Below are 17,553 nucleotides of genomic sequence, written 5' to 3' on the forward strand. Positions count from 1 at the left end.
TAGATGAACATACTATGAATAAATAAATGAAACAAACCTTTTTTGGTATTTACAACAAGCCTGTTAATGTTATTGCACAAGTTAATTTCCATGTGGATTGATAATCATAAAGTGGTTTCGATATGATTTGATATGTGATAAAAACAAGTTGATTAGATACATGATTCAAAATCTCAGTTATATTTTTTATATGTATCTGTATATGGGTATGTATGTTTATTTGCATGTTTCTGAGCCTTATGTCATTGGCTTGAATACTAGTTGACAAAGTGGTTCTTGTGAAATAAGGATATTTTTTGTGTCTGTTACTTTTTCTTTTATACTTTGTTTGTGCTGCTGTATCTTCCTTTTTTTTTTCTTTTTTTTTTTCTTTTTTTTTTTTTTTTTGCTGATATTTTCTTGTTGGTGTCATTTTGTACAATGTATATTTTGTCTTCTATCAATTAGCAATGGAATAAAAACAAATGAAAAATCTTTTTATTTACTTTAAATCAGCTTCATCTGTAACATGGATTTCTCAGATGAGTATACCAGTCCTACTCCTGTATGTATCTGATTGAGCAAAATGTTTTATAGGGGTGGTATGTCATTGTGTGATGAAGTGTTCAGGGTCAATTTTTTAATTTTTTTTTCTTTCCCTCAAGGCCAAAGTGTGTTAAACTGCTGGTTAGCAGATGTGTTTTAGCATATATGGCTTTATCTGACAGTAGTGATGCCTCCTTGAGAAACTGAACTGACCGGAACTGTGTTATATACATGTTGTGCGAACAGAGGGACGCTGACGAGCAGAAGGAGGGGCCTCAAGCCTTGATCCTGTTGCCGACACGAGAGCTGGCGCTACAGGTGTGCAAGCACCTCAAATCTGCTGCCCGGCACACAGACATCCAGGTAATAATAATAATAATAAATAATAATAATGGTATTTATATAGCGCTGGATCTTGTGCAGAGACAAATCAAAGCGCTTTCGCACCAGTCATTCACACGCATGCATAACTCTTAAAACTGTAGAAACTAAAGACAAGGAAGGGCAGGCAAGGGAGGCTATTTTGGGAAGAGGTGGGTTTTAAGGCCAGACTTGAAAGAGCTGAGTGTGGAGACTTGACGAAGCGAAAAAGGAAGTTCATTCCAATCGCAAGGTCCAGAAACAGAGAAAGAACGGCGGCCAACAGTCGAGTGTTTGAATCTGGGTATGCGTAAACAGAGTGGATCCGAAGCCGATCGTAGTGAGCGAGATGGAGTGTAGAGGTGAAGGCAGCCGCAGAGATAGGAAGGAGCAGTTTTGTGAATGCATCTATAACATAGAGTGCTGATCTTGTAGGTAAAGGATTTAACATACAGTCCCATGCTGGACTATTTTACTTTCCTGATTTTGGTGGGGATGTTAGGGATTGTTATTCAGCATGAGTACTATCTCCACCTTCTGGAAATTCTGTGCTGGAAGTTTCCTCTGTTCTGTCAGTCTCTTTGTTTCTTGGTTTTTTCCTTTTCTTTGTGTCTTCTCTTCCTTTCTTGTTTTCTGCCATTCACGTGTATGTCTTTTTGGGGAAAGGTTTGAATATTTTTTGGTCTTTTTTTTTTTACTTCAGAATTGGGCACTCTTTCTGTGTTGTGTTCTTTTTGTGTGTGTGCCTGCGATTTGTGAAGTGTCTGTTGGCAATTTTGGGTTCTGTGTTAAATATGGTTTTATATTATTGTGATTATATTCATGTTAGTTGGAGGGGGGGTTTCTCTAATGATTTTTTTTAATTGTTTATGTTCATGATAAGTTTTGTTGTTTTTTTGGTTTGTTTTTCTTCTTTTTTTTTTTTTATCTTCTAACCAAAAATTAACAGATTGGTCAATATCAGAGGGATGTCCGAGGTTTTTTTTATGCATGAATGTGACTGACTGTACTTGTGCCAGATTTTCTTTTTCTATGGTTATTTATTGTTGTTGTTTTCATATGATCAATATTTAATATTTTCTACCATGATATAGCACTGTTTGGTTACCTGGGCTATAAGTATTATAAAAAAAATTAAGATCATGGTTTACTGGTTTTAAAACTTTTTTTTTTATGTGTTTTCTTTGTTTATTTATGACATGTTCTTCACTGACAGGGTACAGCTACTCATGCTAGAATCTTGGTGTGTGCGTGTGTGCATGTTTGGCCAGGTGGTGACGGTGGTGGGGGGCATGGCTCCTCAGAAACAGATGCGCCTGTTGAAGCGTCATCCCCACATTGTTGTGGCCACACCGGGACGTCTGTGGGAACTCATTGAAGAGGTCGGTCCATTTTTGAGGTACTAAACATCCTGTGTTCTCTCATAATACACACAATGTGCATCAGTGAAGATCCGATTTTTGTGACTACAGACCTTGGACAGCTTCTGGTAACGCAGAAATATGCGTCCCTGGTGCTTTGTGAATTGGAATGGATGAATTGTATGTTCACTGAGGGGGGTCCATGGGATGTTAAAAAAAAAAAATTCTAGAATAAACACATCAAAAATAATTTTTTTCCGTGTATATCAGATCTTCAGTCTGCCATTGTATAGGTACTGGCAACCTTAGCTTCAGTTTAATAAGCGAGGCTGCCGGTACCTACATTGTATGTGTGTAGCAATGTAGATTTGGTTAGAATGTGCAGTATTTCAGAATTATTGCAAAAGAGTTCCTGTGACCCCTAAGATTTTTAACATATCAGAAGCCTTGTCTTGTCTTGCATTTGTGGAGTAGCTGTGTATAAGCATTTTTGCCAGGCCAGCATGGATATCCCCAGTTCAGGTTGCATGTGATGAACTCATACAGAACTCTTCCTGGGCTGTGATGTGTTGCTGTGGAATCTTTGGGTTGGTGTGGAATCTGACTATGTGTTCATGTGGAATCTGTGCGTTGATGTGGAATCTGACTGTGTGTTGGTGTGGATGTGGAATCTTACTTTGCATTGGTGTAGAATCTGACTGTGTTGGTGTGGAATCTGTGTTGATGTGGAATCTGATTGTGTGTTGGTGTGGAATCTGACTGTGTGTTGGTGTGGAATCTGTGTTGATGTGGAATCTGACTGTGTGTTGGTGTGGAATCTGTGTGTTGGTGTGGAATCTGTGTTGATGTGGAATCTGTGTTGATATGGAATCTCACTTTGTGTTGGTGTGGAATCTGACTGTGTGTTGATGTGGAATCTGACTGTGTGTTGGTGTGGAATCTGTGTTGATGTGGAATCTGACTGTGTGTTGGTGTGGAATCTGTGTTGATGTGGAATCTGACTGTGTGTTGGTGTGGAATCTGTGTTGATGTGGAATCTGACTGCGTGTTGGTGTGGAATCTGTGTGTTGGTGTGGAATCTGTGTTGATGTGGAATCTCACTTTGTGTTGGTGTGGAATCTGTGTGGATGTGGGAATCTGTGTTGGTGTGGAATCTGTGTGGATGTGGGAATCTGTGTTGATGTGGAATCTCACTTTGTGTTGGTGTGGAATCTGACTGTGTGTTGGTGTGGAATCTGTGTTGATGTGGAATCTGACTGTGTGTTGGTGTGGAATCTGTGTTGATGTGGAATCTCACTTTGTGTTGGTGTGGAATCTGTGTTGATGTGGAATCTCACTTTGTGTTGGTGTGGAATCTGTGTGGATGTGGAATCTCACTTTGTGTTGATCTCACTGTGTGTTGGTGTGGAATCTGTGTGTTGGTGTGGAATCTGTGTTGATGTAGAATCTCACTTTGTGTTGGTGTGGAATCTGTGTGGATGTGGAATCTCACTTTGTGTTGATCTCACTGTGTGTTGGTGTGGAATCTGTGTGGATGTGGAATCACTTTGTGTTGGTGTGGAATCTGACTGTGTGTTGTGCTGTTTGCAGGGAGAGAACTTCCTCCAGAACCTGCACACTGTGGAGCAGTTTGTTCTGGATGAAGCTGACCGTATGATTGAAAAGGGGCATTTTGAGGAACTGCATAAAATCATAGGACTTCTGCAGAGGTAGGGTGTGTGTGTGTTGTATGTGTGTTGTCTGTATTTGAACATGTAGTACTGCATTTTTATATCCTTATATAATATCTGAAACTACTAAAGCTGTCATTTGTGTGTGTATTGTCTATCTGTTGGTGCATGTTATTGCATTCTTTTATCCTTGCATCACATCTGAAACTAAAGCTGCCATTTGTGTGTTGAGCGCATGTGTTGTTTGTATTTGTGTGTACATGTGGTATTGCATTCTTTTATCCTGATATCACATCTGAAACTAAAGCTGTCATTCGTGTGTCATGTGTGTGTGTTGTCTGTATTTGTGTGTACATGTAGTATTGAATTTTTATATCCTTATATATCATCTGAAACTACTAAGATGTGGTTTGTGTGTTGTGTGTGTGTTGTCTGTATTTCTGTGTACATGTAGGTTTGCACTTTTATATCCTTATATATCATCTGAAAATAAAACTGTCAGTTGTTTATCATGTATGTGTTTTCTGTATTTCTGTGTTGCTCCACTTCCATGGTCAGCAATTGTTAGGACGGCTTTGGAAGTGGAGTTGTTACAGGATTTGGGGTTGATGGCTTCGAGTATGTTTACAAGTGTGGACACATTCTTGTTTTCCTTCAAGGCAATAGTTCTTCAGTTTGTTTATTTGGTTAAAGTAATCTTTGTTAATCTTTGATTGAATATGACTTTAGTTTTGATGTGTTGATGTTAATGCTGTTCGACTCGTCAGTTGCTTAATCTTTGACACATACTGTAGTATTCTGTTTACTGCTGAAAATAATGTGATGGGTGTGAAACAGTTGCAGAAGTCCACACAGACAGACATGTAAAAGGCTCATGTAGCAAGCAGGGGTTGGGGTATTTTCCAGCTCAGAGTCAGAGATGATTCTTTGCGTTTGGTTGATCTGCTCTTTTTATGTCTCTTTGGTCAGGGAATATGTGTTCTTTTTATGGCACCACTGTCAGGTAATCTGTGCTGTTTTTATGGCAGTACTATCTGGTAATCTGTGCTGTTTTTATCGCAGTACTATCTGGTAATCTGTGCTTTTTTTATGGCAGTACTGTCAAGTAATCCGTGCTGTATTTATGGCACCACTGTCAAGTAATCTGTGCTTTTTTTATGGCAGTACTGTCAAGTAATCCATGCTGTATTTATGGCACCACTGTCAAGTAATCTGTGCTTTTTTTATGGCAGTACTGTCTGGTAATCTGTGCTTTTTTTATGGCAGTACTGTCTGGTAATCTGCTTTTTTATGGCAGTACTGTCTGGTAATCTGTGCTTTTTTATGGCAGTACTGTCAGGTAATCTGTGCTCTTTTTATGGAAGTACTGTCAGGTAATCTGTGCTTTTTTTTACAGCAGTACTGTCAGGTAATCTGTGCTTTTTTTTTATGGAAGTACTGTCAGGTAATCTGTGCTTTTTTATGGCAGTACTGTCTGGTAATCTGTGCTTTTTTTTATGGAAGTACTGTCTGGTAATCTGTGCTTTTTTTATGGAAGTACTGTCAGGTAATCTGTGCTCTTCTTTTTTATAGCAGTACTATCAAATAATCTCTGCTTTTTTTATGGAAGTACTGTCAGATAATCTGTGCTTTTTTATGGCAGTACTGTCAAGTAATCTGTGCTGTTTTTATGGCAGCACTCAAATAATCTGTGCTGTTTTTATGGCACCACTGTCAAATAATCTGTGCTGTTTTTATGGCACCACTGTCAAATAATCTGTGCTTTTTTACAGCAGTACTGTCAGGTAATCTGTGCTCTTTTTATGGCTGTACTGTCAGGTAATCTGTGCCATTTACATGACTCTTTTGAGGGTCATGTTTGTTCTAATCATTAGATACTATACAAGAAAAAAAAAAAAAGAAGAAAGAAAGAAAGGAAGAAAAGAAAAGCAACTTTGTTGTGTTACAGTGGAGGGAAGCGGCAGCACTACATTTTCTCAGCTACCCTGACTTTGGACCATTCCGGACCTCACAGGCCCATGAAGAAGAAACGGAAGAAGGAGGCAAAAGATGCCAAGCAAAAGCTGGGTAAGGTTTTCCACGGTGGCCAGATTTGTTGAACAGAGAAAGGTGTTTTTGTTCAAAGACACACATTTATGGCTAGTAGATACAAATGAGGTGAAAAAAACGCATGATTCATTGCTGTAAAGTTTGCCGTGAAAACACCCATGCCAGCTTCTGGTGAATGTTATGGTTTTGAACTTGTCGGTTGCTGCTGGCTGAAATTTGAAACAAAGCCAGTGCATGTAGAAATATCCCCGTAATTTTTTTCTTTTTTTTTTCTTTTTTTAATAACTTTTTTTGCATTTTCACACAATTATTTGCCATGTATATGAACAGGTGTTTTATCTCCATCTGTAGGTACATAAGTTTGCAGCATGTGTGTGTGTGTGTGTGTGTGTGTGTGTGTGTGTGTGTGTGTGTGTGTGTGTGTGTGTGTGCCCTCATGTAAAAGCATAACAGTGTGACTGCATTGTCAGCTCAGCTTATGCCAATAAGATTTGTGGACTGTAGCTGTGTATATATGAATGTTTGTGTGCACTGATAGGATTGCAGAATATTGAGACAGCATTTCAAGTTCCTGTGTGGTAACAACCTGTGCATGTAGTGTTTGTTGACATGACTGTCTCAGGCTGCCATGGATTGTAGGTTTTGAACTGATTTATTTCAAAATGGTGACTGTGACCATGATTATTGTCTTACCTTATCTCTTCCTCTGTATCCCTATCACCCATCAACTGTGTTTTGATTCTTCTTCTTCTTCTTCAGCGTTCATGGGCTGCAACTCCCACGTTCACTCGTATGTACGTGGGCTTTTATGTGTATGACCGTTTTTACCCCGCCATGTAGGCAGCCATACTCCGCTTTCGGGGGTGTGCATGCAGGGTATGTCCTTGTTTCCATAACCCACCGAATGCTGACATGGATTACAGGATCTTTAACATGCGTATCTGATTTTCTGTTTGTGTATACACACGAAGGGGGTTCAGGCACTAGCAGGTCTGCACATATGTTGACCTGGGAGATTGGAAAAATCTCCACCCTTTACCCACCAGGCACCGTCACCGAGATTCGAACCCGGGACCCTGAGATTGAGAGTCCAACGCTTTAACCACTCGGCTATTGCACCCGTCGTTTTGATTCAAAATGAGTTGATGAAACCTACCTGTTCAAGCATAATCTGTTTCCCCCCTTCCCCCACTTCTGTTTTTCCCCTCACGTTTAGTGTAATGAAGACTCCCGTATACTGCGTGCTTGCGGGTGGGTGTTCACATGTGTGTGTGTTGCATGTGTACGTGTGTGCAAGTGCATGTGGTCTGTGTGTCTGCTTGCATCCATTTGTGTGTGATTGTAAAGCATGTTTTGCGCCTTTTGGTGATAGTTCAAAATAAATTTGCAATCTGTCATATTCACTGTCTGTGTTATTGCCTTGATGTATGTTGTGTGTGCTGTTTCATGGGAGGCACTTTGAGCCTACTATTTTGAGAGTTTGTAATATTTAGTACTATAATATTGTTATTATTATTATATGTTTGTTGTTTTCTTTAATTACCGTAAAGTTTGGTCTATAAGCCGTGACTTTTTCTCCCAGCTTCAGCCTCTGCGGTTTATACAATGCGGCTTATCTGAGGATTTTAACGATCCCGGGAGTGTCACGTTCTTGTCTATTCTTAGCTGCCCTTCAACTCACCAAAGTCATGATTTCTGTCCATGAATTTTTGGATGAGCTTCAGGTTAGTGTGCTAACTGTTCACGTTTTAAAAATCAAATCCGCACACATTAAAAGCCTTCAGATCAACATTCAGTTCTACTCTGCTCATCATGCTGAAAACGCGACATAATGCGTATGATGCAGCCTTCAAATTGAAGGCGATCGACTTAGCAGACAACAGTGCAAGCAATGAACCAGCAGCGACCTCCACCTTGCATTCATGTTCATCAAGTGAAAGTGAGGCTGAAGTCAGTGACAAGATGGCGGAGGAAGCTGTGCTGGTTCTCTTCAACTCGGACACTGAAGACGAAGATTTCATTAGATTCAGTGAGCAGGACAACGTTGAATAAATGTGACTATCCCTAGATTATGGCTTGTATTTGGTTGTGTTTATTTTTTTTTTTTTTTTAATTTTTTGGTGGCACTAGCAGTATTTTCGCTTGCTTTTCTTTGTGTTGTTTCCGCTTGTGTTTATTTCATAACCTACAGTATTGACAGCTTTTCTGTAGTATTGGTATGTGTTCCGGTACCGGTAATAAGTGTGGCTTATAAGCCAGTGCGGCTCATGTGTGTATGAAGTTCATTTATTTTCAAAATTTAGTGGGTGCGGCTTATATACCATTGCGCTCAATAGACCAAACTTTACGGTACACATACTATACCACGGCTCCACTGGTGTAGACTCCAGCAGGGGTCTTATTCCCTGTCCTGTGCAAACTACCCTCTACTACAAAGGGGAGAAAACTGCTTCATGGGAGGCACTTGGAGCCCACTATGAGGAGAGCTTGTGACATTTACCCACCAGGCACCGTCACCAAGATTCGAACCCGGGGACCCTGAGATTGAGAGTCCAACGCTTTGTCCAATAATGTTGTTGTTGTTGTTACCATTATTATTATTATGATTGTTGTTGTTGTTGACGGGCGCAATAGCCGAGTGGTTAAAGCGTTGGACTGTCAATCTGAGGGTCCCGGGTTCGAATCACGGTGACGGCGCCTGGTGGGTAAAGGGTGGAGATTTTTACGATCTCCCAGGTCAACATATGTGCAAACCTGCTAGTGCCTGAACCCCCTTCGTGTGTATATGCAAGCAGAAGATCAAATACGCACGTTAAAGATCCTGTAATCCATGTCAGCGTTTGGTGGGTTATGGAAACAAGAACATACCCAGCATGCACACTCCCGAAAACGGAGTATGGCAGCATACATGGCGGGGTAAAAAACGGTCACACACATAAAAGCCCACTCATTTGCATACGAGTGAACGCAGAAGAAGAAGAAGTTGTTGTTGTTGTTATCGTCAAAGTGGAGTGAAAGGAAAGGGTGTGCTGTTGACTGTGACAGAGGAGCTGGTACAGGAGCTGGGGATCCAGGAGAAGCCCAAGGTGATTGACCTGACCCACAAGGACGTCACGGTCGACTCGCTCACAGAAACACGCATCAACTGTCCCCTCACAGAGAAGGTGAGTGAAGCTAATAAAGCCCCTTGAATGTTGCTGACATGTACACTGGTCAGTGAAGGGCTGTCACTTCCTTGAGATAAGACAGTGCTTACAGTAGGTCAGCATGTCAGTTTATCATTCTTCATCTGTACATCTTCCTATTCGGCTTAACTTCTTTTGATCAGAAAAACCAGTAGAAATTAGGATACATACCTTAAGTTCTTTTGATCAGAAAAACCAGTAGAAATTAGGATACATACAAGTACATATCAGTATAAAAACTTGTGCATACTCACACATGCACGCACTGCACACACACACACACACACACACAAACACATGTGCGCGTGCGCACACACGCACGCACACACACACGCACGCACACACACACACATACACACACACTTTTGAACAGAAGCCGCATATTACATGTGGATGGGGCTGATGACTAGATCTTCAGGTAGATGGTTGTTGATTGCACAATTCTAGTTATCATACTGGATTTGTTCGAGAGACAGAGCATTGACTGCTTTCGGGAAAAAGCTGTTGGCGAAGCGATTGGTTTTCGTCTTTATACTTCTGTACCCTCAACCAGAGGGGAGCATCCCGAAAATCCCAAAAGCTGGATGTGATTCATCCCGGCTGATTGATTTTGCTTTTTTGAGTAGCCGCTTATAATATATGTCTTCTAGAGAAGGTAGGTTAGCCCTGGTAACTACACGAAAAGTAGTGACTGCACTTTAAGGCCAGACACGATAGTGAAATTTTGACCAAAATAATGATTTTTTGTGATTTTCGTTTTTTCGCATAATTTGCTTCTTCAGCATCTAATCTTTATAGTCCATTTCACCTGGGTACTATATTCACTTAAATAAAGCTTCAAACAGCATCAACGTGTGATTTCTTGTGAGTACCAAGCACATCTCTTTCTTTTCCTGTTTTCTCAGTTTTGTGTTTTGTCCTCATAATACCAGTTTTCAAAATGCTAATGCTCAAAAAATTTAAAAGATAGCATGTTCAGACTTGGTACTTTCTTTCTTTGTGTATTCATCTTTATTATAGGGCAGTGGTTTGTATAGTACTAGTAAAAGAATGAATATACAGTCATTTGGAAAAAAAATATGTCAAGGAATTTATACACATTTCAACAAAAAAATAATAATAAATGTATTTATTCAAATTCCAAAATACCACTGCACTATAATAAAGAACAAATACAAATAAATCAAATAAAACAAACAGAAATAACATATCTATAAAGGTATCGAAGTTATAAGCTTTTAATTTTTTTTGTTTGTCGGCCATTTTGGATTCGTTTCCATGGAAACCATCACGACAAATTGCACAAAATGACCTTTTTAGACATGTTTAGTCCAATATCTTTGCATACCATGTCTCAGAAAGCCATAAACTTCAAGTTTATTTCATACGTTTTGTACTACCGTGTCTGGCCTTAAACTTCCTGCCACACTGATCTCATTTCACCAAGGTTGAGCAGTCAAGGGGTTAATACATGAAGACGCGAGAGGAAGCCACATGTTGAGACTGTTAAATCTAGACTTTTCTGTTCAGTCCTTCAAGTATTGATGGGCTGGAGGGCTTCAAACATGATGTCTTGTATTTGCGTAGACATGTGAACTTTCAACCACTTTGTCAACCACAAACTCATGCATGCATGCATGCAGCACACTTTTGTACATTGCATGCATATATATGCATAGATGAATGATTGTTTGCAAACACTCTCATTTTTCATTTCTGTTGCGATTGAAAGTTTCTTTATGTCTTCTTTTGCTTGATGCAGTAGCTTCCTCCTTTATGTAGTGTGTGTGTGCAGCTTTATAAATGCTGATCTAAACTGCTTCATACAGAAGCAACTGTGCGACTTAAAGAGAAAGGGAACCCCAAAACTTGGGACATTTTGTTTTCTATACTTCAGTGATGATGAATGATGATGGGGGTGATGGAGATGCTGCCGTTGTAGTCCATTTTGTTTTGGCCCTACTTGGCAAGGCTGTGCTCCCATAACATATCCTTGCGTCAGCCAGGCTGAGGGATACAGACACATGCAGTGTTGGTCAGGAAATTTGAGCAACACTCCCAAAGACATAGCCGTGAAGTGGATGACCCTCCACCCCTGTGGTCCCACTCTTCCAGTTTGAGCCCATGGCACACTCAGCTCTAGTTAGGAGCCGGCCAAGGGGCAGAACAAAAAGCCTTACCTCTGATGGGGCTTGAACCCTCATCCTTCCAGTCGTCAGTCCACGACGCTAACCACTTGGCCACAGTGGCTAGTGCACCCACATTATTGTGTATGCATGGGTGCAACTCTTCCGTCCTGAGATGGATTTCAGTTTTTAGGTTTCTGTCATAAACGGAACGTCCGTTTTCTGAAAACAACAACACAATAAAAAAAATTTTAAAAACACGTCGATTGGTGACAAAGTCCTGTCAAAAATGAAAACGGAAGTGCTCGTCAGCCTGTGTTCTCCGTTTGTGAACCCCGTAGCGGAACAGGCTTTGTGAAGAGAGGTCCAACTGAAAGTGAAAAGTTCACTACCAGCGCCTACACGTTTGTGTTGTCTAATTGATGGCCAGTGAGACCTGTCTGTAGTCAGACCAAGAGAGCAATGTACTGAATGGCTGTGTCCACCTTCCGCCCTACCCAGCCTGCCTCCGCCTCCACCTCCACCTCCACCTCACACTTCCACTGCCACTGGCAGAGCTGTCAAAATCAATGCAGTGCTATCCAGGTCCACTCACCACCCTCCCTCCCCTCATGTACTTTTACTGTTTACTGCGATCTCTGTGTCTGTCTCTCTCTCCTCCTCCCTCTCTCTCTTTGTCTGTCTCTCTTCCCATGTCTGTCTCTCCCCATCACTATGTCTCTCCCCCTCTCTCTCTTTGTCTCTCTCTCTTCCCATGTCTGTCTCTCTCCCCATCACTATGTCTCTCCCCCCTCTCTCTCTTTGTCTCTCTCTCTTCCCATGTCTGTCTCTCTCCCCATCACTCTCTGTCTCTCCCCCCTCTCTCTCTTTGTCTCTCTTCCCATCTGTCTCTCTCCCCATCACTCTCTGTCTCTCCTCCCTCTCTCTGTCTCTCTCTCTTCCCATGTTTGTCTCTCTCCCCATCACTCTCTGACTCTCTCCTCTCACCCCCCCACCCCCTCCTCATCACAGTGTTAAGGTCCAGTGTGCTGTTAAAAAAAGGAAACAGCCATTCTGTAGAATCATTTTCACAACTGAAATCAAGTCAGCACAGACATGACCTCAGTTTTCCTCCTGTCCTTCCCTTCCCCTCACTAGACTACAACCCTCACTCACTCCTCTTGCTTCCCTCCACCAGACAACTCCTCCCGTATGAGTACTTGCTTCTCCTCCCATACACACAGCATCCTCACACACACACACACACACACACACACTCGTTTTGTCTGTCTCTCACTGTGTGTGTGTGTGTGTGTGCGTGTGGCAGTTTATGAAGACTAACAGTCTAGATACAGACAGCTTGTTCTTTCTTCTGTTTTTTTTTTGCCAAACAATCCTTTGAAATTTGCCCCCCTCACCCCTCACTCCTCACCCCTCGACTTATAGACAGAAGGCTATGATAGCTCTCAGAGTTTAGACCTGTATGAATCGTGTGTGTGTGTGTGTGTGTTCAAGTTTGGTGCATTAATGTTTCTTGAAGCCATGTTGGTACAAAACCCATCCTGGTAAGTGAATTTTCCACTGAGTTGGCATACTGTGCAAGTGAAAAGCAGTAAATGTTGACCCCAGCTAGTAGAATCTTACTTGGATCTGTCAGTGCCTGACACTGTTACACAGTGCAAATGTTGGCTTTTCTTCTCAACTCTGCATGTTGCAGTTTACAGTGGAGGTTAAGAAAATACCATACTCTTGAGTTGGCCCTGTATGGTCAGCTAGGCTAAGCTGAAATCAGTAGAACTAATAGTGATAATATTAATGTGAAACCTGCAATAGATAAATAATAACCTCCAGTACACAAACACACATACACATGACAGGTCTGATACCAGTCAAAATGAAAAGACATTCAGTTATAGAAAGATACACACATTTTTCATATGAAAGTGATGTTGATGATGCTGACAGGACCTGTACCTGTACTACATCCTGAGGAAGTACGGGGGGCGCACCCTGGTGTTCTGTAACAGCAAGGACTGCATCCGTCGCCTGGTGTCGGTCTTCACCCTGCTTCACCGCAACCCCCTCCCCCTGCACAGCGACATGCACCAGCGACAGCGCCTGAAAAACCTGGATCGATTCGCAGGTCAGTGTCTTTTTGTCGGTTTTTTTTTTTTGTTTTTTTGTTGTTGTTTTTTTAACTCCTTTATTATCATGGTTCACACAGCAGAGTCATGGAAGCCTGGAAAAGTCTTTACAAAATGGGAGAACCATTTCTGGGGCTGGAAAAGTCTTGGTAAAATGGGAGACAACCATTTCCAGGGCTGGAAAAGTCTTGGTAAAATGGGAGACAACCATTTCCAGGGCTGGAAAAGTCTTGGTAAAATGGGAGACAACCATTTCCAGGGCTGGAAAGGTCTTGGTAAAATGGGAGTCGACCATTTCCGGGGCTGGAAAAGTCTTGGTAAAATGGGAGACAACCATTTCCGGGGCTGGAAAAGTCTTGGTAAAATGGGAGACAACCATTTCCAGGGCTGGAAAAGTCTTGGTAAAATGGGAGACAGCCATTTTCAGGGCTGGAAAAGTCTTGATAAAATGGGAGACAACCATTTCTGGTGCTGGAAAAGTCTTGGTAAAATGGGAGTCAACCATTTCCGGGGCTGGAAAAGTCTTGGTAAAATGGGAGACAACCATTTCCAGGGCTGGAAAGGTCTTGGTAAAATGGGAGTCAACCATTTCCGGGGCTGGAAAAGTCTTGGTAAAATGGGAGACAACCATTTCCAGGGCTGGAAAAGTCTTGGTAAAATGGGAGACAACCATTTCCAGGGCTGGAAAAGTCTTGGTAAAATGGGAGACAACCATTTCCAGGGCTGGAAAAGTCTTGGTAAAATGGGAGACAACCATTTTCGGGGCTTGAAAAGTCTTGGTAAAATGGGAGACAACCATTTTCAGGGCTGGAAAAGTCTTGGTAAAATGAGAGACAACCGTTTTCAGGGCTGGAAAAGTCTTGGTAAAATGGGAGACAACCATTTTCAGGGCTGGAAAAGTCTTGGTAAAATGAGAGACAACCGTTTTCAGGGCTGGAAAAGTCTTGGTAAAATGGGAGACAACCATTTTTAGGGCTGGAAAAGTCTTGGTAAAATGAGAGACAACCGTTTTCAGGGCTGGAAAAGTCTTGGTAAAATGAGAGACAACCATTTTCAGGGCAGAAAAAGCCTTGGTAAAATGAGAGAGAACCATTTTCAGGGCAGAAAAAGTCTTGGTAAAATGAGAGACAACCATTTCCAGGGCTGGAAAAGTCTTGGCAAAATGAGAGACAACCATTTTCAGGGCAGAAAAAGTCTTGGTAAAATGAGAGACAACCGTTTTCAGGGCTGGAAAAGCCTTGGTAAAATGAGAGACAACCATTTTCAGGGCTGGAAAAGTCTTGGTAAAATGAGAGACAACCATTTTCAGGGCAGAAAAAGTCTTGGTAAAATGAGAGACAACCATTTTCAGGGCAGAAAAAGTCTTGGTAAAATGAGAGAACCATTTTCAAGGCAGAAAAAGTCTTGGTAAAATGAGAGAACCATTTCCAGAGAGAACCATTTTCAGGGCTGGAAAAGTCTTGGCAAAATGAGAGAACCATTTCCAGAGAGAACCATTTTCAGGGCTGGAAAAGTCTTGGCAAAATGAGAGAACCATTTTCAAGGCTGGAAAAGTCTTGGCAGAATGAGAGAACAGTTTCCAGAGAGAACCATTTTCATGGCTGGAAAAGTCTTGGTAAGATGGGAGACAACCATTTCCAGGGCTGGAAACATCTTGGCATATGTGTTTTGTCCTTTAGGGTCTGGATAAAATCTTTGACCAGTACCATTCAACAAAGAGTCTAATGCTTTTAAAGAAACAAAAAAACAACAACACAATAACAAGTGAAGTGAAATAAAGTAATATCAGGATATCCACCAGTCTCTTTTGTCTGCAGACTAGTGGACAAACATTTTTTTTTATGCAGTTTGACTTTGTGTTTGGTATGGACAATTTCCAATCTGGTCTGAAAAAAAGTTTGGAAAAAGTATGGAATTTAGTTTGGTCACTTACATAGGAACCCTGCATTGTCATTTATGTAGATTACAAGTCTGTTGATCATAATTTTTCATGTGATGAAAGGAAAAGGGCAGAAGAAAAAGCACTCAGATTTGGACCGCAGGCTTTCCATCGTATTAACAATAAAGATATTACAACAACAACAACAACAACAACAAAAAGCAGATGTGCAAGTCAGGATAGTTTGGAAGTCCAGTTTTCAAAATCTTACACCAGATCATTGCTTGCTGGATAAGTGGAATCATGAGTGTTACCACATTTGCATACTGACGTTAAGCATTGTGTGTGCTCTCAGAGAGATGTTTTTATGTGAGACTGACGTTAAGCATTGTGTGTGCTGTCAGAGAGATGTTTTTATGTGAGACTGACGTTATGCATTGTGTGTGCTGTTTCAGAGAGATGTTTTTATGTGAGACTGACGTTATGCATTGTGTGTGCTGTCAGAGATATTTTTATGTGAGACTGACATTAAGCATTTTGTGTGCAGTGTCAGAGAGATGTTTTTATGTGAGACTGACGTTATGATTTTGTGTGTGCAGTGTCAGAGAGATAATTTTATGTTAGACTGACGTTATGCATTGTGTGTGCTGTCAGAGAGATGTTTTTATGTGAGACTGACGTTATGCATTGTGTGTGCTCTCAGAGAGATGTTTTTATGTGAGACTGACATTAAGCATTTTGTGTGCTGTCAGAGAGATGTTTTTATGTGAGACTGACATTATGCATTGTGTGTGCTGTCAGAGATGTTTTTATGTGAGACTGACGTTATGCATTGTGTGTGCTGTCAGAGAGATGTTTTTATGTGAGACTGACGTTATGCATTGTGTGTGCTGTCAGAGAGATGTTTTTATGTGAGACTGACGTTATGCATTGTGTGCGCTGTCAGAGAGATGTTTTTATGTGAGACTGACGTTATGCATTGTGTGTGCTGTCAGAGATATTTTTATGTGAGACTGACATTAAGCATTTTGTGTGCAGTGTCAGAGAGATGTTTTCATGTGAGACTGACGTTATGCATTGTGTGTGCTGTCAGAGAGATGTTTTTATGTGAGACTGACGTTATGCATTTTGTGTGCTGTCAGAGAGATGTTTTTATGTGAGACTGACGTTATGCATTGTGTGTGCTGTCAGAGAGAGAAACCAGCCTGCTGCTGGCCTCTGACGTAGCGGCCAGGGGTCTGGACATCAAGGGAGTGGACCATGTGGTGCACTACCAGGTGCCCTTCACCATCGAGGTCAGTGCTCTCCCTTCATCTGCTTTCGACTCAAACGGTGTTTCTTTGGAACAGGTCACAGATAGAGATAAACAGGTCAACATTGAGCAAGAAAATCTTATACCCAGTGCCTATTGTTTTGTCTTGCCGCAGTTTGTTTGTTTGGTTGTTTTTTTTAATTGTTTTAGTTTGTTTGTTTTTTGGTTTTGATATTTTGACAGTGCCAAATTGTCATCCATAAACATGCCTTGTTCTCTCTGTCTCTCTGTACACACACACACACACACACACGATAGATAGATAGATAGACAGACAGATAGACAGACAGACAGACAGACAGACGGATGGATATGTATAGATATTAGACACATATGTGTGTGTGTGTGTGTGTGTGTGTATCTATCTATCTATCTATCTGTCTGTCTATCAATCTATCTATCTATCTATCTATATATATATATATATATATATGATGATGATGATGTTTCAAGTGACGAATGAAGGTGCAGATATCATGGTTTCTGATAAAGCAGAAATATGACTGTGTCCCTGCACACAGAAAAAGGAAAGGACATTCTGAACGTTCACTGAGCGGGTCCCTGTGATGTTGTAAAAATTTCTAGAACGAACACACAAAAAGAGCAAAAATTATGCATCATGACAGCGGAATGGTTAAAGTGTTGGGCTGTTCAAACTGAAGGTCCCAGGTTCGAATACTGGTCACGGCACCTGTTGGGTAAAGGGTGGAGATTTTTCCAGTTTCCCAGGTCAACAAATGTGCAAACCCGCTAGTGCCTGAACTCCCTTTGCGTGTATTCACATGCAGAAGATCAAATATGCACATTGAAGATCCCAGCCTTGGGTGTTTTTGGAAAAATGAACATACCCAACATGCACCCTCCCCTCCCCCCACCACCCTCAGAAAAAAATGTATGACTGCATACATAGCTGGGGTGACAACAGTCATACAAGTAAAAGCCCACCTGTGTATATAAGTGAAC

General features: G+C 41.2%; 1 protein-coding gene across 1 annotated transcript in view; it reads left to right on the forward strand.

Annotated features, from left to right (window-relative positions):
- LOC143280503 (ATP-dependent RNA helicase DDX24-like) overlaps positions 1 to 17,553 on the forward strand; it is a 33,443-nt gene that overhangs the window by 5,913 nt on the left and 9,977 nt on the right. Inside the window, exons 5-11 of the mRNA XM_076585167.1 lie at positions 772 to 888; positions 2,157 to 2,267; positions 3,837 to 3,955; positions 5,865 to 5,983; positions 9,011 to 9,129; positions 13,221 to 13,398; positions 16,470 to 16,573. Coding sequence (XP_076441282.1) covers positions 772 to 888; positions 2,157 to 2,267; positions 3,837 to 3,955; positions 5,865 to 5,983; positions 9,011 to 9,129; positions 13,221 to 13,398; positions 16,470 to 16,573 — 867 coding nt within the window. The remainder of the gene's footprint in view (positions 1 to 771; positions 889 to 2,156; positions 2,268 to 3,836; positions 3,956 to 5,864; positions 5,984 to 9,010; positions 9,130 to 13,220; positions 13,399 to 16,469; positions 16,574 to 17,553) is intronic.

The sequence above is a fragment of the Babylonia areolata genome, chromosome 3, assembly GCF_041734735.1.
Source record: "Babylonia areolata isolate BAREFJ2019XMU chromosome 3, ASM4173473v1, whole genome shotgun sequence".
In the NCBI taxonomy this organism is placed as follows: domain Eukaryota; kingdom Metazoa; phylum Mollusca; class Gastropoda; order Neogastropoda; family Buccinidae; genus Babylonia; species Babylonia areolata.